The sequence below is a fragment of the Corvus brachyrhynchos genome, unplaced genomic scaffold, assembly GCF_000691975.1.
Source record: "Corvus brachyrhynchos isolate BGI_N302 unplaced genomic scaffold, ASM69197v1 scaffold155, whole genome shotgun sequence".
Classification (NCBI taxonomy): Eukaryota; Metazoa; Chordata; class Aves; order Passeriformes; family Corvidae; genus Corvus; species Corvus brachyrhynchos.
Window position 1 is genome coordinate 606,954 of NW_008238434.1, and position 20,568 is coordinate 627,521.

Consider the following 20,568-nt stretch of genomic DNA (forward strand, 5'->3'; position numbering starts at 1 on the left):
GGGGCACAGGCCGGCTGGTCGGGGGCGGCTGGCGGCAACTGGATCACGACTCACCCCACGGTAGGCCGGGCCAGGGGTCTCTTGGTCTCTCGGGGGTCCCGCTCTCCCTCCAGGACCCCGCAGGATTCCCCCCTCGCGGCTCTTGAGGTGCACGTGGGGTCCCCCCAGGAGGGTTCTGGGGGAAGATGCCAATATAATCTATTATATTGGGTGTATCGAGCGGGACTCCGGCCCGTGGGGTAGTTGGGGAATGCCACTGCTGGCAGGAATGGAGGTTATAAATTATGGAATCCCGGCTGGGAAATGTAAATGCTTTAAACTTCGACTCCATCTTAATTTTTACCACACCGAAAACATGGAGGTGTTTAATTTGGCCATCGTCTATATTCATGTGCTGCAGCAAAAATAGGTAAAATTATTTACCCCAAAATAGGTAAAATTCCACAAAGCTAGAGCTGTTCCAGAAATAGTTGTGATTCCTCTTGTATTTGTTTGTTTTGCTTGCTTTTTTAAAGTGCTAAAATATGGGAAATGCGGAAAAAAGAGCTTTTGAGATACTGTCAGAAAACAAGTCCTGCTTTTTGATTGCCTTAAAGCTGGTGTGAGATTCCAGTGTCTCTGCTGGCTGTAGAGATGGTGTGTGCATTCTTAGTATAACCTGTGCTTTCCTTCACTGACGTTCCTCTTTGGGTCTCAGTTCACAGAAATGATGTCACTTGATGTATCTGACAGCACTCAAGTCTATGCTGCCTTTCTGGTGTACCTGGACCTCTTAGAAGGTAAATCAAGGAAGCGACTGTGTCCCAACAAATGTTTTTGCCCTTAGGACCTGTTAAATTAATTGTTTGCACTGGGACAGGACCTTTCCTACAAAGTCCTTGGTGCCCATTTTGAGACTTTTTGTGCTGAAAGTTTCTATCCTCTGCCTCCCTGGAGCCTGTGCAAAGATGAGGACCCATTTCATCCAGCAGTTCCAGGTGCAGGTGTTCCAGGGCAAAGGCAGTCAGCATGGAAAAAAGAGCAAAAGAGGAGTAGGGGAAGGAAAAGGAATGTAGGAAGGTGAAGTGACAAGTTCAGTGATTGAGCTTGTGATAATCTTCACTTGTAGATTAATGTGAAGTTACTCACATAACAGTGTTTCACCAAAGTCACCATTTAGCAAATGGCTGCTGTGTGCTGGCCTGTTTTCTGGAAAGGGGGGTGATTCCTCTAGCAAAGAAAATAATTTTCAAGTGTGGTAGCAGTAATTCATAACCACTGTAGTAATATAATATAACAATATAGTAATTTATACCAAACCGTAGGTGGTGTGCTTAGGGCCATGGCTTGGTGGAGGACCTGGCAGTGTCAGGTCAGTGGTGGGACTCAATGATCTTAGAGGGCTTTTCCAGCCAAAACGATCCTGTGAAATCTAGTGTAGTCTTCTGGTGTCTGCTCACAGTGAGGCAGAGTTATGTGATATATAAACTTCTGCCTGGATTCTTCTAGGTTGGCTTTATTGAAAAGGGACGGTGAGTAGGCAGCCAGCCAGCCTAAGAAAAATATTTCAGGTTTCCTTGGAGCCTGGTGCTTCTCAAGGTCAGGGAAGGGAGGGATTTTACAGTCCAGAAATTATAGTATCTGTTGCTGTTACACCTCTGAAGAAAATTCCTTAATAGTCTTTAAAAGAAGATTTCTCTAGTTCTGTGGCATTCAGCAGGAGGTTAGAACTTTGTGTTATCATTAACCATGCTTTTAGCACCTGTTCTTCACAGTTCAGGGTGCTGATGAAGTCCACGTTTGGGTTACAGTGCTACAGATGACTAAAGCTGCATGGTTTTGTCTTCTTTTTGCCTTTCGAAGAGGAGCTTTGTCAGACAGATCCCTGCTTACCATCTATCAGTGCAGCTCTGGAGCAAGCAGTCTGGTCCTGCTCTGTGGGTTTCTTTAGCAGGATTGCTTCTCAGGAGGGGAATTTGGTAGATGAGTGGAGTTTTCCTGTGGGGAGGGAAAACAAAACCTTAGATGTTAACTTAAATACTGCATTTGTTATTTGACTGATTAAAACTTCTGTTTTGTGTTCTGCCCCTCTTATCCCCGACGAACGTTTCTAGGGAGGAACTGGCATGAGGTGCAGCCCGTGGGAGTGGTAGAGCTGCAGCTGGTGTGTTTGCATGCCCGTGCCAGGGAGCAGGAGGGGCTCCAGGTGATGGTGCCGGTGCCTGCACACATCCTGATCAGCCACGAGAGGTGAGGGTGTGCTCACTGCTTGTCTCGGGTTTCCACTGACAGAAAACAGAGCACAGATACATTTTACAGGCTGGTGATGGCTTGGTCAAGAGGGAAAGGAGGAAATAGAGGAACATCGGAGGAAAGCAGAGTTATTTTGGGTGCTGCAGACATACAGGCAGCTTGGAACATTAAGGAAATCTCAACTTTGCATCTCTGGAAGAGAGAGACACTCTGGAAGTGGTTCTCGGGGGTCAGCTTCCCGCAGCAACCGATGCCCACTGATAAACACTTCCTGTTGTCTGGAGTTGTGTATGTGCTAGGAGAAAACAGTGGACACCAAAGTATGTGTTTTAGAGACAAGGTTAGACACAGCTTATGTTTTGAACATTCTTGTGCTCATTTTGTAGTCTGGGAAATGTAGCAATGCTTCGTTGCTGGACTTGAAAGGACCTAAGAGGAAAGAAATCTTCTCAGAGCTGCCTAAGAATCAGCTTTTTTTATTGTCAAATTTGTGGATAACCCTTGTGTGGTTTGGTTTGCTTTTGCTTTGAAACTATAATTTGGCTACTTTGAACAGGAAACTCCTTTTACTTTAGATGTAGAGTCTCACATGCCTGTGATTTTCAACTTAATTTCCTCACACATACAAGAGCAATTCTTCAAGCAGAAGACAGCACAGCCATGAATTTGTTACATTACAGATATTTGCGGCCTAGAAAATTTCCACTACAGTAGTTTTACAGTCTGTTTTAACTGGCCTCTAGAGCGGCCTCAGACACACAGTATGATTTACTCTCTGATAAAGACTGCCTTCTCTGACTGGTATTTGCCATGATGACTCTGAAGACCTGGACTATTTCAGCTGCATCATATGGTTGTACATTTTTCAGTTTCTTCTGTTCCCACTCCTGCTAGGAGCTGCCCCAGAGCTGACTTTACAAATCTTACTGGTTTTTCCTGCTTCCTCTTGCTCTGTGGGCAGCAGCCTGACACAGTGGTAGGTAGCTAGTTAATTGCACTTATTAGATGTGCATGTGCACTTTAGGAGTGATGTTTTTGCATTTTATTTTGGGTTTTAGAAGTGACAAATCAATGTCTTGCTGACAGACTTTTATCATCATTTTGCTGTTTGTTGGGTGAGGGGGAAGAAAATTATTTACTAGGTATTGATGTGGTTTAGTACTGTTTTTGTGCTGAAAAAAGTATTATATTTGCAAGTGTTGGTCAACCACTCTTGTGGGCTTGGTGCTGCAGAGAAATGTGATGTGATCTCCACAGCAAGCGGGAGGGGGGTGTGTGTGTGTGTGTGTGAAAGGGACACGCTGCAACTCTCAGCTTTTAGGATTTTAGGTGGTAATAAGAAGGCAGCCAGTGAGGATGTGGGATCTTTGAGGAATTCCACCTACGTGCTGAGCTGTTGTGCTTGGTTAATTTAGTGTATTTCCACCTGGGCTGAAAACTTGGATTCCTGGCATTAGGTCAAGGCCAGGAGTATGTTCTGATTGACTTTTGATGACAGATATTCCACTGCATGCATGTCCTATCTTTTACTGTGTCATTGGAGCTTTTCATGGGGAGCCTCTGCACTTGTTTGTTCTGTGGTGATGCTGTTTGCTCTGCCTCTGGCACTGGAGTGTCTGGAATCCAGTACTGGAAGGATGTGTGGTGGAGAGGCAAAGAGTGAATGCATCACATTGATTAAAAGTACAGTTTGTGACTAGGGTTTGCTGCAGAGCAACTACATAGGGTGTGCTGTCACTAAAATGAGCTGAATCCCAGGCTGCAGTGCCAGGTCCGTCCATAAAAGCCTGTATGTGCTCAGTATCCATGGATGTTGTCAGGCTGGGAGGTTGTATTTGTGTACAACACTTGTATTTGTGGTATTGAACGTGCATCTGCATTTTGTTCAAAGCAGCACTTTGGGGTTTTGTGTTACTTGCTAAAAGCAGGGGAGGAGGTATGAGTACAAGTGAATGCAGCTCACTTAGTGTTGAAAATAAGCCCTTGGAGGGATTTGGGAAGGTGAAAATGTTCTGTCTCTATTTCTGGACCTGGAATTGTGCTAACTGCAAAAGAAGCCAGTAACACCAGCAGCACTTCCTTGTTTAACCAGTAAGGCCTGGGTGGGGTTTGGAAGTGACATCTTGAAATCAGACTTCCATCTTCATTCCACTCTGTATTTTTCTTACTGGTGGAAGGAAGAAAGTGATTCACAGAAAGTAATGGATTTTAGTACTATGGATGTGCTAAAAAAGATCTCATATTTGCAAATACTAGTCAGTCACTCTTGTGGGCTTGGTCTTCCAGAGAAATATAGGGATGGTTCTCTTCTTCAAATCCACATCAGCCAAGCTTTGCCTTCCAGGTGTCTCATGAAGTTCCCTACTTGGCTGCCACTGAGAAGTGTGTCCTTAAAAGGCCACAGGAAAGTTGCTGTGGAAATTACCAGCAGGACACCTAGGCAAATGACAAATACGAGTACCCTACAAAAAGTCTATTCAATGTTTTTTAGCCTATTACAAGATTTCATCATGTCCAGTTTGAGCGTGACAATTAACTGCTGAAGGCAAAAGCTGTTCTGCTTCCTAAGCTCACTGTCTGCTTCTGCAGAGCTGGGTGGAAGCTGCTCATCCAACCCTGGCAGGGTAGGGCTGCACAGGAACCCACCGAGCTACAGAACTGTGGGCTCTGAAGCAAAGAGTAAATGATCTTACACAGTCTTGAGAAGTGGCTTTGTGCTCTGTGTGTTTTTCAGATGAAGATTGCTGAATCTTCTGTGAGTGAAGCCCTGGGGAGTACGATGCAATTTCTGTCTGTCTTGGCCTGCTCTGATTCACACACAGCTGGCTGAGGCTTGGAGAGCCTCTGAATTCAGCAGGGACTCATGCTTGCAGGAGGAGTTTGTAGGTGCATTGGCTGGGATGTGTTTGCTGCTCACTACAACACCTTAGTGCACACCAGGTACCTTGTCGGTACATTCCAGAAATGTGGCTCCCCAGAGTGGAGGAAGCAGTCAAATCCTGGGAATGCTGCTTCAGAGCTGGCAGAAATGACTTGCATAAACCAAGCTCAGCAAGTTAGGAGAGCTCAGAGTGTTGACAGCTGGATTTTTTAGATAGCCTGGAAAGCCTTGATCCTTCAAGGACCAGGGAGTTAGGTCCCAGATCTAATAGAATTGGGCACTGTCTGTCCTAGACAAATAACCTTGTCTAAGCAAAATGTTTCAGATAAAATGTCAGATTAAATGACACGTCACTGCTCTGTTTGTATTTTGCATGCAAGTGTTGGAAATGAGGGATGAAGTTGCCTGAGGTAATGGAGACCTGCGAAGTTTGGGAAAGGCTTATTCCGTTAAAATGCTAACTTACTTTACAAAAAAGAAATACGTGAATGTTTTGTTTTAAAGCTGATAAGTGTCCTGAGAAGGAAATCTGAGGACTGGAATTTACTGTCTTCAAAGTCTGTAGATGGTGAAATAAATCTTACTATGAACTGAAAAATCCTGTTATTTCAAAGCACTGGAAGTGTGACGTGTGTCTTGCATCCTCTTCACAATTTTGTCAGTAACTCCCTTGCTATAGGCATAATTTACTCATTCAGTAAATTACACATTGAAAATGTAGTTAGTGGCTCCTAAATGCAAGCTCTTTATTAGTATTTTTCATTTAATTAATTTAATATTTTAAATGAGACTGATGCAGCTCCCACAGCAGACTTGGTTATGCAGTACTGTGACTGAGCATCCAGTAGTAAGTGTGTCCTGTAGAACTTTGCTGAACTTTGATACCTCCCTTTTGCATGGTTTGTCTTATTTTCTTCTTGAACTTCCATGGAAAAAGATATTTATGTTCCTCGGGGTTTCAATTCCTTCTCCTGACCAGTGTGGCATGTGGTGTTTTATTTGCATTTATTTTTTCTTTCCATTACAAAAACTGAGTTTCTTCTAGCATTCCCTGTCCATGTGTTTTGGGAACAAGTCCCAAGGACTAGTGGTGTGCATTTACACGTTCTCCCAGCTCCACGTGCTCCTTCCCACATATTTCAAGGCACTGGGTTAATGCTGCTGCCTGCCCTGCAGCAGGGTCTGGAGCAGCATTCCTGATTGTGAACTGTGCTAAAGTTTGCACTGCTGGCTAAATCCAAGGAACTGTGCTCTCTGGGAGGTTCCTGTGCCATGGTGCTGACCCAGGCTGGGACAATGGCATGCTCCAGTACCCGGGGTAATGATCTCTGAAGTGGCACAGAGACCAACTTGTGTGCACTCTGCAGCCCTGCCTGGCGAGCAGGGGAGGGAGCTGTTCGGGCTGGCCAAGCCTGCAAGGAATTATTCATCCAAGTATAAAGGGCAGATTGAAAGCCTTTGGCTTTTATGGGATGGAAGGCAGTAGTTCCATTTCAGCTCAGTGGAGCTCTATGCAACCTCCATAAAACTGCTCTGAGCTTACAGAGTGATGCTGCTTCTCATAGGCACTGCATGGGATGTGTCTCTGAAATGCTCTTTTGTTTATCACAGAACTTGCTGCTTGAATTCTTTCCTATATGATTCTGCCCTTTGTTGGTTTCTGCAGAGTCAATTGAAACCTCAGGGTCACCAGCTGTACACCTGGTTCTTTCTTCCAGAGAAAAGGGCAGTGTTATTTTCTTGGGAGCAGATATTGGTAGACACAGCACAGATTTCTGATGGGTGTTGAGGGCCTACTTAGTGCAAAATTAAGATGGGAGAAGGATGCAACATTCCCCTCTGCTCTCTCGATGGATTTGTATGGATTTTCTTGTTTTGGGATTTATTTTATTTTAAAGATATTAATTGCCACAGTAATAGAGGACCAGGTCAATTCACTGCCATCATTAGGTTTGAATGCAGCAGTAAAGACAGATGCAGGATGACATTGCTAGTGCTGTTCCCTTAGCTGCAGTGCTCCTTGCACAATGTTAAGTAAGCTAAACCTGCTTCTATGACTAATTCTTTGGTAGAAAAAAGCAATCCCTACTGACTCTAGTCTGTAGATAACTAGAAAGCCTTTTCTAAGCTGTTTTTCTAATGCAAAGTGTTTTAGAAATGCCAGCTCTTTGGATAACAGAGTGTTTGAGGTGAAGTCCTTTGCATCTTCTAGAGCATGAGGTGAATGTGAGTTTGCTTCCTGGGTGGAAAATGAGGGCTTTGTCCTGCTTGCATTTGGCCTGGTGGGAGCAGATCTGGATTTGAGTGAACATGCAGGCACCACCAGGTTTTAGAGCTGGGCTTTCAAATTACACTGGAACCTTTGCACTGCATGATCTCCAACAAAGGAGAATTCTTACAAAAATACTTAGTCTTATTCTACTTGTGTACATTCTATAAAACTTTAGAGTGTTTCTTGTGGTGTCTGTATTCCCCTAACTTCAGTTATTTTTCCTTCACAATGCCTTTGTTCAAGAGGTACCTTTTTTGTGTGGGACGCCTAAAGCTTCTGTGCTGCCTGTTTTAACATTCCCTGGCTTTTCATCCTGTGGAGAGGGAGAGGATTGGAAGGAGTAGTTGCAGGGTATTTTAGCTTTGATTTCTCACTGTGCATGCAGCAGCACATTTGATTGTTGTGTGCACCCTCCTGGGGCTGTGGATTTTTTTTTTACCAGGCAGTCATTGGCATAAATCCCAAGTAGGTGGCATGGGTAGGGTTGTCTGCCTCTGATGTCCATTGCCAGGCTGAGCCTATGGGTGAACATGTGCTCAGGTGATGGAGTGTTTTGTCTGCTGTCCTTGAGGAGGTGACAAAGTGACACAGTGCATTCTTCCAGCACAGGCTTTACCTGAGACTGTAGTGAAAACGTGCTGAGCTTGTACTCAGACCCTGAAGAACAGCAGGAACTATTGCACAGCTGTACCTTTTCTCGTGTCAAGTCTCTCCATTCTGCTGAAAACTGGGTGTGTGTACAGTGGAGTGGGCATGCTGGAATTCCTGTGGAAAAGGAGGAACCAGAGAGAGCCAGTCCATGCCAAAGGCTTAACCCCACAGTTTCTGTGGGGCTCACACTGTTGGAGCACAGCTGGGGAACCAAGCCCAGAGTGGTCGTGGGCCCCTTGGTGTCAGTGTTCCATCAGTTATCAGTGGTTCCAGAGTGTGTCCTGACACACACCTGTGACCCAGGGGGAAAGGCTGCTCAGGGTGCGGGGGAATGAAGGTAGTCAAGGCTGTTGGCATCTGCCAGGCTACTGGATGCACTGAATTCCTCTGTTCCACTGATGTTTGACACTTTCAGAAACATTAAATCCACTTTTTTAAAAGCAAATTCATCTTTTATAGTTGTCATCCTCTGTATGGTGTAGCAGATTGTACTGGTCATTAAGGAGCTTATTGGTAGCCATTAACTGGGTACTTTGAATCAGATGGACCTGTTGGGGGGGTGTTACCACATGGACTTCATTTCCATCATTGACTTCAGCTGTTGTGTGGGACGGGCAGGCTTAAGGGCTGTTTCCCTTGAAATAAAGGCTTCTTGCCTTGTTTAGGATGTCAAACGTGCATTCTTTGAATTTGAGAAGGCCAACAACACTTCATGCTTTCTTTATTTTTCTATAGACAGCGTTAGAGGCATTGAAAGGATTACAAAAGCTATATGTTTCCTGCAGTATTTCTTCCTGCTCGTGGCAGGCAGCAAGTGCAGTGAAATCAGAGGTTCTGAGGCTCCTTTGCAATGTCTGCTGGTGCAGAGGGATATTGTGAGCAGGCTGGACACAGAGGCTGCTGGGGATGCCTTCAGGGGAGGAGGGCAAGGGATTGGCATCTGACACAGACTTCCTGAATTCCAAAGCTTATCCCTCTAAAAGATAGCCTCTCACCACTTTGCAGATGTGCTGCAGTGCACTGTGGCTCCTGTGGTATGCATGAATGAGAGCCCTTGTCTTGGGGCTGCCTGTGTGGAGGGAAGGGGGAAGAGGAAAAGGGTGCATTTGCAGTTGTCATTCTTCATCTGTGGACAACAGAGTTAGCAGATCATCCTGATGCAATGGCATGTCTTTGTGCTCCTTACATAAATCCTGGAACTCTTGTCTCCTGAAAAGGAAGAAGAAATGCGAAGAAATGTCATTAATCTGTTGTCAGGACCTGGCTGCTTTTGGGATCATGGGGCATCTTTGAAGTCCTAGTTGCTAAATGGGGGGAAATAAAGTTTCAGGGGTCTGTGCTTGGCAGTAGAAAACAAGAGTACCAGAAATGCAGATCTAAGGCCTCAGTGTTCCATCCCTGCTCCTAATAGACTATGAGGAAAACCAGTGACAGGTATTAAAGAAAACAGGAAGGAGCTTCTGCCCTGGCTGGCAGGTGAATCCAGGCCTCTGCCTGACTCTAGTCCCAGATAGAGCAATGTCCACACTCAACACAAGTTTGGTTTCTTTGGCTCCCAAAATATCTCTTCTGGGTAGCTGTGCCCTTTAATTTGGCACTTTGTCATTAATTCTATATTGCATTCCTAGGAGAAAGAGAGATTAATGTCCACTGCTTCATGGATTGTTCTTTCCTTGGGGGTCTCTGCCAGCAGTCTGGCCTCACCAACTTAGAGCTTTCTCCAGACACTTGGCTGCTGAGGGTGGTGAGGCCCTGGCACAGGCTGCCCAGAGAAGCTGTGGCTATCCCTGGAAATGTCCAAGGCCAGCTTGGACAGGGCTTGGAGCAACCTGAGATACTGGAAATATCCCTGCCCATGGATGGAACTGGATGAGCTTTAAGGTCCCCTCCCACACTGATCATTTCATGATTCTGCATGTGACAATTGGATTCTTGTTCTCTGCGTGTGTCAGGAAGGACATCTGTAGTCTTTTCCCAAGCTCTTGTTCCCTGCCAGGACTTTGGCAGGACACTGTGGTGCTGGGGGTACCCCTGCAGAGGGGCTGGAAGTGACAGGAGCTGGAGGTGCCAAGCACAGAGTAAGTTACCTGCAGACAGAGCCTATTGAGGTGGTGATGAGCACAGGAGTAGGTGTCCCATTGCCCGAAGGAGTCTCTTGCAGTGTTTCTCCTCTGCCAGTGGCCAGCACAGTCTCTCTCACCTTATTTGTTGTGTTGTTAGGAAATGTGCTGATGTGGAAGGGCTAGGATGGGGCTTTTCCCAGCCGTGGTATCTCTGTTGCATGAAGTGACTGTTGTGTTGCCTTGCTGTGTGTCTGGGCCAGTGGTGCAGGCAGGAGGAAAGGCCCTCCTGAATTTACCAGGCTAGATTATGCACGGCTCAGAACACAGATGGATCCTTAAGAAGGTCATGGGCTTAACAGCGAGGCTTTCCAGGATGCTGCTCATTCTCTGCTGCATTCCATTTGGCTTTTATTAGAGGATCAAAGGGGTTCTGAGGGAAGATGATGATTGAAGTCTGAAAGCTGCTGCCTTTAGAGAGAGCCCTGTTTTCAGCTGCAGTGCCTGGCCTCAGAGCTGCCTGTGCTCTGCTGGGTGAGCATCTTCATGAGGGTGCATGAAGCCAGGACTGGTTTATCCTGGTGCACAGCTGAACTCCCCCTGGAATGTAACCTGTCCCAGCAATCTCAGAGGAGCCCTCTTGCACCTGACCTGTGGGGGAAGGAGGAAGCTCCCTATGGTAATGTTCTGTGGGAAGTGTTAGTGTTCTGTCCCTGGGCACCGCACTCCTTCAGGACTTGCTCCCCAGTCGGACCAGGAATCCAGGGACTCCAGGGATCAGTGTTGTCCTGAGCTCTGAACAGAAAAGTAACTGGCATGTTACTCTTAAAATAAGCTAAACAGGAAAAATTGCATAACTTTGTCTTGAGCTTTTAAGGAAGACGTTATTTGTGCTGACTGTCCTGAAGAAGAACATTAGTTTTGTGGCTTCTAGTCTAGACAGGGAGGTAGAGAAACCTGGCTTGAGCTCCTGGGCCTTCCACAGTCTGGCAGAGACCTGTGGCACAGGGACTGGAAGACTTACCTCTGTAAATAGAACAAGTCTTAATTATTCAGTTCTCCAATTGAACACCAGGTGTTATTTAATTAGATGTCTTATTTAAGTCTACGGAAAACAGGGCCAGTAGAGATTGCCGTGCTAAGATTGTGGTGGATGAGGGATGGCTGAGGCACATGCACACGAGTACACATAAGCAAAGCTTAGAAGCATGTGTTGAGCCATTTCCAGCAGAGATGTGTATAACTGATTCTGTTATTTTCTTTTGTTGCTTGATTACATGACTTTGGATTTTTATCAGAACAGGTATTATGCTCACTTTAGTGAAGACAAGTTTGCAGAGTGAAAACAGGCTGAATAAAAATAGGAATGATGCCATTCTACCTTTGTGCCATTGTAGGTGGTTGTGGACTCCTTTCTAAGTGATTTTTTTTTTCCTCTCCTAGGTTAAGGGAAATACTGAAGAAAGCCTCTCTCCCTCCAGAGGATCCCAACACCCTGCTGTCAGTTACCTTGGCCGTAGTTGAGACAGACTCCACAATAGTCTACTATAAAATGACTGATGGCTTTGTAATGCCAGATCCTCCTGCTGATGCTGAAGATGTAGATAATAAACAGTGGAGGAAGAAAAGAAAGAAACTTTTCAAATGATTAGGACAGAGAAAAAAAAAACATTTCTTAGACACCTGTGCTCAAACCCAAACAAATGCAGGAACTGATGCATGTGAATAAGTGGTGTGCTAAAGTCTGTCTTGGCATATCAAGGATGTATTCAGGGGGAACAGAGGCTTGTGCAGCTGCCCTGTGTTGAAATGCCATTTGAGGTATGAAGTAGGTCATACTTTGAGACAGATCAGTCCTGACTAATAAATACGCTTGGGAAGTGTTTGCAAAGCCTGTGTTTTCTCTCTATCTGGTCAGGTGCATAACAGAATAAACACGTCCTTACCCATACTGTAAATATTGGTTAGAGGTAAGTCTGAAGGGCTTCTGGCAGAACTGAAGGGTTCTGTGGTTTCCAGAGTGTCTTTGTCTTAGCCCTGTCAGAAGCACTCATGCTGCCCCCCAGGTTACATTTCTGAATGTTGGTTTCTTTCCTCTGCTTTTGGAGAAAAGGCTTTTCCACAGAAATACCATATTTTATTTTTTTCCCTGCAGAGGAAAAATGATTATAGCAGCACCAGAGGCAACTAAAACACCAAAGTATGTCACCACCTATGCTGTAAGTGCTCACTAGTTATCTGCTTCAGGCACCAGCTAGGTTTCTAAAGCTGTTGTCATTCCTAGGATTTCTTTTATTATGTCTGGACATAGCTTCTGCATATTGAAAGTGATTGCCCAGGAAGTGCTTCAGCTTGGAGTTAAGAGGAAAAAACCTGACTTGTAGTTTCTTCTGCAGGAATTTTCCATGCCTTTTGGATGGAGATTTTCTCCACGTTAGAGTTCCTTGGCAGTCAAATAACATCCCAGAGCAGCTTCTTGAGCAGGGGATTGTCCGTGTGACAGCTGTGTGGCCAAGGATCACACGTTCAGAAGGTGAAGCACAAGAGCTCTTTTTTTGCATGGGTAGAAGAATGGGAGAGAATCCAAGAAACCAAGCTAGAAATGAAAGACCATTTAAGCTTTGCTATCCCTGGGACTAGAGTGGGTGTTTCTATGGCTCTGGAGCTTGATGCTAGTTTGGCCAAATGTGCTGGGAGGCAGAATGATCCCACAGGGAGTCTCACCCACCCTTAGAGGAGGTGTGTCACTGTCACCCAGAACTCTGCAGGACACCTTTGTTCCATACAGCCAGGGGAGACTCGGCATCTGTGGGCTTCAGTTATGGAGAAAAAGAGTTTTTCTTTGCCCTTCTCAGCATTGCTCCCTTCGTGGAGGAAACCATCATTTTACTTTGGTCTGATGCTGTCCTGCCTTGAAGGGGTCCCTGTCTGCTGACTCCTGCCATGCTGCGTGTGACTTTGATGTTGATATTTCATGGGATCCATGGCTTATTCCATAAGGCAAGTGTTACACCTGGCTAGGCTGCCTACCACCACGTAAATTGTCCTTGTTACAAGCTGGGAAGTACTTTAGCCCCTCAGGAAAAGAGCTGGTGGTTTGTGTGAAGGAGGCTGTAACAGATGCAGCATGTGGCAGATTTGTTATTTAAGTGACACATGCTTAACCCCAAAAGCAAATTCCTTTGCATTTGCTTCAGTTTCTGGGAAATACTGCCAGTTTGCCCTTTGCTGCATGACCGATGCTTGGCTTTACCCTTCATTTTATCATTTTTGTGCACAGAAAGAGGAGCATAACTTGAGCCTCCTTTTCTATACACTGAAAACTGCTGACCCAGGCTTCACAAGTCAAGTTGGAGAAACTGTGTCCGAAGGCTTTGATTTCTGTTTCTTCTTGTGTCCCACTGAGAAATGATTATATGGGCCTTTTTCCAGCCTCCTTAGATTGTGGTGGTTCTTTATTTTGGAGGGGAAAAAACCACAGAAGAACAAAAAAATATCACAGCACTCTTGGTCCCATAGGCATTACAGTGTAAACACAGGGATGTTAAATAAGCTTGGAACCAGCTGTGCTGTTCCTTTACATTCCACTGAAGTATTTCTCTTTGTGTGAACAACACACGGACTGAAGCCTCTGGTCTTCCAGGCACTGAATAAAGATGGGAAGAGACTTCCCATAGAAGTATATCCATAGCATCCTGGTGCTGTGCCCAAAGTGTTTCAAGTATAACTCTGCTTCAAGTGTTGGTGAGACATCCATGGAAGCGTGAGCCATGACACTGCTGCCAATCCAGCACTTACTTCAGCCCAGAAGATTTTGCAGGCTCCATACTGCTGTCTTTTAGAGTTTTTTTAGGTTTTATTTGCCAAGCTTGATACATATTACTGAATGGCCCTGACCAACAGAAGGTGTTTTAAAATCTGGAGAGTATCATTTTGCAGTAGATTATTGTTCCAAGCCTTTCCTCTCTGCAGAGGGATGTTTGCATTGATGCTTCCCCACAGAGTCAAGAATGATAGAAAAGCAAAGGGCTGTCTGGCCTGGCTTTGACAGTGAGACTTGGTGCCTGCTTACGTAAAGGAGCCTTTGCTTATGCAAACTGTGTCTCGTTGAGGCACTGCTGGCACCATCACCCACTTCTTCTGGATGCAGCCTGTCTGCAGTGCACACAGAACATTTTATGTGAAGAAATGCTGGTGGAGAGGCAGAAGAGCCTTGTCAGGTCCATGAGGAGGAGCTGTGGTTGCCAGCTGTGGCCAAGAGAGCTCCCACAGTCCTCCCTGAGCCCACACTGAGCACAGGGGGCTGTTTGGGCAGTGGCTCCTCCTGTGGGAGTCTCCCAGGCCTCTGTGGCTGTGTGTGCTCCGTGGCAGCACAGGGATCTCTGGCTCAGCATCCGTCTCTGCTTCCTGGGCACGCCAGCAGAGGCCAGGTAAAGGGGTGTTGCTTCCACATCCTAAGCACAGTCCTACCCCCTACAAAGTGGCCCTCAGCATCTCTACAAAACACTTCTGCTTCTTAGAAATCACTGGAAGAAAGAGCTATGCAGGGTTTTCCACAGGTTTTCCTGCTGGGACACAATAGTGAGAGATCAGTAATATTGCTAAAGCTAAGCCATCTTAATCTTCCTCTTTTCTGTCAGCAAAAGTTTTTTTGTTTAATTTAAAGCATTTTTTTTCCTAATAAAGAATCCATATGAATTTATTAATTGTCCTACTAGTATTGCAGATCTATAGGAATTAGATGTTTAATAGCTTGTCCAAGTAGTTTTTAGGAATGTAAATGCTATCGACTAGCCTGCAAGCCCTGTTCTATGTAAATGGGCTACTTGTTAACCTCCTCTAGTCCTCCAGGGACGGGACCTGAGGGAAGGCTGGAGATCAAGGAAAGGTTCTTCCCCCAGAGGATGCTGGGGCTCTGCCCAGGCTCTCCAGGGAATGGGCACAGCCCCGAGGTTGCCAGAGCTCCAGGAGCGTTTGGACACCGCTCCCAGGGATGCACAGGCTGGGATTGTTGGGGTGTCCTGAGGCAGGAGTTGGACTGGGTGATTGATCCCTGTGAATCCCTTCCCACTCAGGATATTTCATGCTTCTAAAAATAGCTGCAGCTGCACCTCATATTTCAGAGTATCCAGGGAGCTGATGGCTTTTCCATTTCATTCCCTCATTTCTCAGATACTCCCACTGAGACCCCGGATCCCCACCTGCAGCAGACCTGACTGAATTAATGATGCTCTGACTCCTGCTCAGCTCCATGCTGGATGTTGTGTTTGCAGCACCTGACAGACAGAATTCATTGCCTGATGCCTCGTTAGTCATTCTTTGCACCCCTACCTGGCTACAAGTTTCTCCTCATGTATCTCATCTGGCCATCAAGCTCTCAATGCCAAACTAGAATGGCTCTGCTCATCTTTTTCATTGCTTTTTTTTCATTGCTCTTTCTCACTGCTCTAGTCATCTCAGCAAATTTCTGACTATTGTTCACTGCCCTCTTGACCCACATTTCATACCCTGAGTTTCTCTCAAATTTATCTTTCCATGCTATCTGGAAACTCCTCTTTCTTTCTAAGCTTCCCATCTTCTGGTGGGGTGCCCGGATGATCTGTGAAGAGCCATCTATGCCTTTCTCTGCTGTAATCCAGGTACTAACTGATCCTCTCAATTCCAATAGACCAATCCCATTTACCACTAATAATTTGGGTAAGTTCTGAAGCAAAGTTTTGTGAGCCCTGTGCCAATGTCCAGCCAGCATAGAATAGTGGACTCACAGAATATCCTGAGTGGGAAGGGACCCACAAGGATCGTCAATCCTACCCCTGGCTCTGCACAGACACCCCAACAATCCCAGCCTGTGCATCCCTGGGAGCAGTGTCCAAACGCTCCTGGAGCTCTGGCAGCCCTGGGGGCGTGCCCATTCTCTGGAGAGCCTGGGCAGTGCCCAGCACCCTCTGGGAGAAGAACCTTTTTCCCTGATACCCATCCCAACCCCCCTGACACAGCTCCAGCCGTTCCGTGGGTCCTGTCCTTTGTCACAGGGAGCAGAGATCAAAACGCTCTCTCTCCTGGAGAGTGCTGCCTTCACGGGGCAGGGTGGCTGTCACCCCACTTTCCATAATCCCAAACTCTCCCATTAACATCCGGCGTCGATGTTCACTGGATAAATCCGCCGGCAGAGCTGGTTGGAGATGCCGCTTGTGTCTGCACCAGGGGGCGCTTCAAGACTGCCAATCCGGAGTCTTCCTCCTCTGGGAATGCTGGAGCTTCGTAGAACTCCCCTTACATGCCTCTCCTCCTAAACAAAAGGAGCGGGGGAAACCCTGTCAGCAGAAACACCTGCGATGGCAATTCTTCCTGCCTGAAGGAAATGGTATTACTTAAACCTTCCTGGAGAGGGGCTTTGGACAAGGGAATGTAGTGACAGGACAAGGGGAATGGCCTCAAGCTGACAGAGGGCAGGATTAGAAGAGATATTGGGAAGGAATTGTTCCCTGTGAGGGTGGGGAGGCCCTGGCACAGGGTGCCCAGAGAAGCTGTGGCTGCCCCATCCCTGGCAGTGTCCAAAGCCAGGCTGGACAGGGCTTGGGGCAGCCTGGGATAGTGAAAGGCATCCCTACCTATGGTGGGGGGTGACACTGGATGAACCTTAATGTCCCTTCCAGCCCAAACCATGCCATGATTCTGTGAGGATGGTTCAATGAGGCAGCAGCCTGTGTGGAGGCTGTAGGAATGCAGATAATACAGGGGTACAGGTAGACCAATTGTTGCCCACTTCTCCATCTATTAGCAGAGACCCAAGATTTTGGGGTGTTTCAATCCCTCCTGACCATCTGGATCCTCCTCAGCAGATTTTTTCACCCCAGAGCTTGACGCAGGGTGTGAAGCAAAGACAGCCTTGCCAAAAGTTACAGCAAAACACCACAAAAGAGTCTATTAGCCATCCAGCACTTCTCCTCTGCTGCCTGCATGTCTTAGACATTGCAGTAGCCTCCAAGTGAACAGTCAGCTTGGCAGGCTTCTTGTGACCTACCCCACTCCTCACCATTCCCACTTAATTCCCCCTCATACAATTTAAAATTATATCCTCTGTGTTAGGAGTTGACCCCAGCACGATGGTAATGGCAGCTGCCCACACACCTCCTGCCCAGAGCCTTGCAGTTCTCTTAGATTCAGACATGCACATTTTGAAAGCCTAGAGTAAATATCCAGAGGGAAAATTACAGCTTGAAACTAGCCATAAAAGATCATGTTCACTATAAAAGAACATAAGATGACATAAATAATACAGTGTTGTACAAAAGAAGTGGACAAGAGAGATGAGAAATACTCGCTGTGCTTAAAAATGTTACATTCTGCAGGAAACTGTATAGCAAAAAAGAAATTGGTCATTCTCCCAGGAAAATCTGATTTACTGAAAAAAATCAAAATTGAAAGTAGAAGAAGAGTATTAAATCACTTGGAGTCCAGCACTTAAAATACATTCTTATTTTCCTGAGAGGCAGGTTGGTGCTAGTCAGGAATTTATAATAATCCCTAGGAAGGGATGGGCTGAGCTGGTGCCCTGACCAAGGTATTGCTAAATTTAAATTATCCAAACAGTGATTCTAATTCTGGGCAAAATGGGTTTAGAAATGAGAGGGTGTGATAGATGAGAAAGTGCTTAGGAGAGAAATAATGAGTTGTAGATATCAAGGGAAGCATCAGAGCGGCAGGAGGTTACTTACGGACTTGTTCAAGGGTTGATCTTGGGTCTGGTATGGTTCATGTTCTAATTGATGGCGTTGGACTAAACCTAAGCACAAAGTCAATGAAGTGGCAAGACAGCAAAAAATATGGAAAAATATGAAATGTCTGTGTTGTAAACTTTGGGTTCCAGATTAGCACGAATGGAAACCAGGCTTTGAACATATTGGCCACGCTCAGCAAAGGGCCACCACATAACAAGGCTGTGAGAGGACAATTCTAGGACCTCTCAGGCAAAACATTCCCAGCAGAGCTGGGAATAGCCCAGCAGCTCACAGCACTGAACAAGGCACCTGCCAGCCTTGGGCACCCAGGGTCCATCAGCCAGGCTGGGGCACAGCAGGTCCCCCCAGAAGAGAGGTGTGCAGGACCTGCTGTGGGGTCAGAGAGCATGGCCAGGACTTTACACAGGCATCTGCTCATGCTCAAAGGTTTCTTCCCCTCCTGGTTAAACTCAGTTCTCATGGAAGTGGAGGCACAGGCGTGGGATAACACCATAGTGAGGAGCACCATTTCAGCCGAGGCTCAGCCGGTCCCTCGGCCGTCAGAGGGTTACACACACACAGACCCTTTTCACCACGCTGGGAGTGAGGGAGAACCACAGCAGGCTGCCTCACACAGTGTGGAGGTTGTGTTGGGGTTATGGGGTAGTTCTCCCAGGAAGGGGAATGTCTGGCTTAGATGAATAATCAGGTGAGTGATTTCCCGTCGTCTTGTATGTCCTGTTGAAGCTCTACATGAATGGCAAAGGTTTGCTGGGGGAGCTGAGAAAAAGGGTCAGGAGAGTATCTGCATCCAGGAATTTGGTTTCAAGACTACCATGAGAAATACAGGCTGGGATCAGAGCTGGCTGGAAACAGTTTTAAAGTGTGTCTTTTTAAACTCAGCTATTAAAATGTGTTGTCCAAGTAATGCATTGCTGAACTCTTCTAACTGTAGAAGAGTTTTAGCAGAGCAAAGGGAATTTACATAGCCGCAAAAAAAAAGTCAAAAACCTCTGGGTGGTAATTTCCCCAACCCAGACTAATTCCCATCTATCTTGCTCCCCAGCAGCATCTTTAATTGCTGGAGCCTCACAAAAAGCCTGTGTGAGGAAAGGAAGATAATTAGCCGAGCTTTTTTCTTGCTGTTGTTGTGAGCCTGCAGGGACTGGTGTCTCCAACATTTGTTATTTGGTTGAATCATTTTGTTGTAGTGGGTTGATAGAAGGGAGAACTGGAATGGAGGAAGGGAGTTGTGCTGTGCCAGGTATCTCTAGGGTATTTTAGGGATGTGAATTTTGCAGGCACGTGTCAAAGAAATTCCACAAAATCAAAGCTTTTTATAACTATGAAAGGAAAATCCTGATGTTAGTGTAGGGTAGCTTGGGCTTTAAATGGAAAAATGGTTTTAAAGTGAAGGAGAGCAGATTTAGATGCAATGTTAGGAAGGAATTTTTCCCTGTGAGGATGCTGAGGCCCTGGCACAGGTTGCCCAGAGGAGCTGTGGTTGCCCCATCCCTGGAAGGTTGGACAGGGCTTGGAGCAAGCTGGGCTAGTGGAAGGTGTCCCTGCCCATGGCAGGGGTGGAATGAGGTGAGCTTTAAGGTCCCTTCCAACCCAAACCATTCTGGGATTGTGTTATTCTAGGAAAAATGCTGAGAAGACCTGAAACTGAACAAATCCAGCAGGAAAGCAGAGTGGAGCAGTAGGTGGAGTCCTTCTCTGTTGCTGCCCCTCTCCACCTGCAGCACCCAGGGAGGGTTTGGTACAGCCTGAGCAGCCAAGCAGCTTTGAAGTGCTGGTTTTCATCCTTGGAATCCTGCCAGAGACACAGACTTCCCATAGCAGAACCATGGAATCATTTACATTGGAATATCCCTCTAAGGTCACTGAAATCAACCATCCCCCACCACTGGCAAGGCCAGCACTAACCCACATCCCCAGGTGCCACATCTACAAGGCTTTTAGATCCCTCCAGGGATGGGGACTCCACCCCTGCCCTGGGCAGTTGTGCCAGGCTGGACAACCATTTGGATGAAGACATTTTTCCTAATATCCAATCTAAACCTCGCCTGGTACAACTGTGGTGCCTGTGAGAGCAGGGATGTCTCCCCAAGCAAAGTCCTCCTTGGGTTTGGTATCATAGTACAAGAGGGAATTTGGGTCTGTCATGGGAAGTTTCAGGGTTGCAAAGCCTGGCACTAGGAGATCCCAGAATTCAGGCTGCTTGTGCATCCTGAACTTGGTCTTCTTGCCATCCTGGAATTGATCTTCTTGTGGATAAGTGTTAAAAAGTCTTTTGTTATAGTTTTCAATACTTATTTTTCCATTTGTAAATGGGGAGTCACACCAAAGTGTTTCTTCTCCTTCTCATCAGCATGTTACTTTATAAGTTATTAATCAAAGGGTGTCTGGACATGGCACTGAATACAGAAGTCCTGCCTTTGGGATGTTTCACCGGAATCTCAAACAAAGCACAAATATTAGTGAGCTGCCAGCTCTGTAATCCTGTGTAATTAGATGAGGAAATTAGAGAGGGGTGATGCTGCTTCCTTTTGCAGCCAGAGATCTGAGGATCAGAGATTAAGACTGTAAGTGTCTACTAATTTCTAGTGTTCAGTTTCAGATAATGAGAGCTTAACTTTTTAATTTGACTTAATTTAATTGCTCATGCCTCGCAATTCTACTGCCCTTCACTGGTTCAACCTGCTGTGGAAGCAATAGCTAAACCATAAAGTCTTCACACTTTGAAGA

At 46.1% G+C, this 20,568-nt stretch overlaps 1 protein-coding gene across 1 annotated transcript; it reads left to right on the forward strand.

Annotated features, from left to right (window-relative positions):
* Nucleotides 1–6: 6 nt before the first annotated feature.
* On the forward strand, nucleotides 7–11,987 carry TSEN15 (tRNA splicing endonuclease subunit 15). Its single transcript, XM_008635392.2, has 4 exons — nucleotides 7–60; nucleotides 698–779; nucleotides 2,094–2,229; nucleotides 11,540–11,987. The coding sequence occupies exons 2-4, from the start codon at nucleotides 707–709 to the stop codon at nucleotides 11,742–11,744; spliced, it is 414 nt and encodes a 137-aa protein (XP_008633614.1). The 5' UTR covers nucleotides 7–60; nucleotides 698–706; the 3' UTR covers nucleotides 11,745–11,987.
* Nucleotides 11,988–20,568: the final 8,581 nt, after the last annotated feature.

Coding starts and splice junctions, on each gene's coding strand:
- TSEN15 (XM_008635392.2), top strand. CDS start 707: ATGATGTCACTTGATGTATCTGACAGCACTCAAGTCTATGCTGCCTTT. Junction 780..2,093: donor GTACCTGGACCTCTTAGAAG/GTAAATCAAGGA, acceptor GAACGTTTCTAG/GGAGGAACTGGCATGAGGTG. Junction 2,230..11,539: donor ATCCTGATCAGCCACGAGAG/GTGAGGGTGTGC, acceptor TTCCTCTCCTAG/GTTAAGGGAAATACTGAAGA.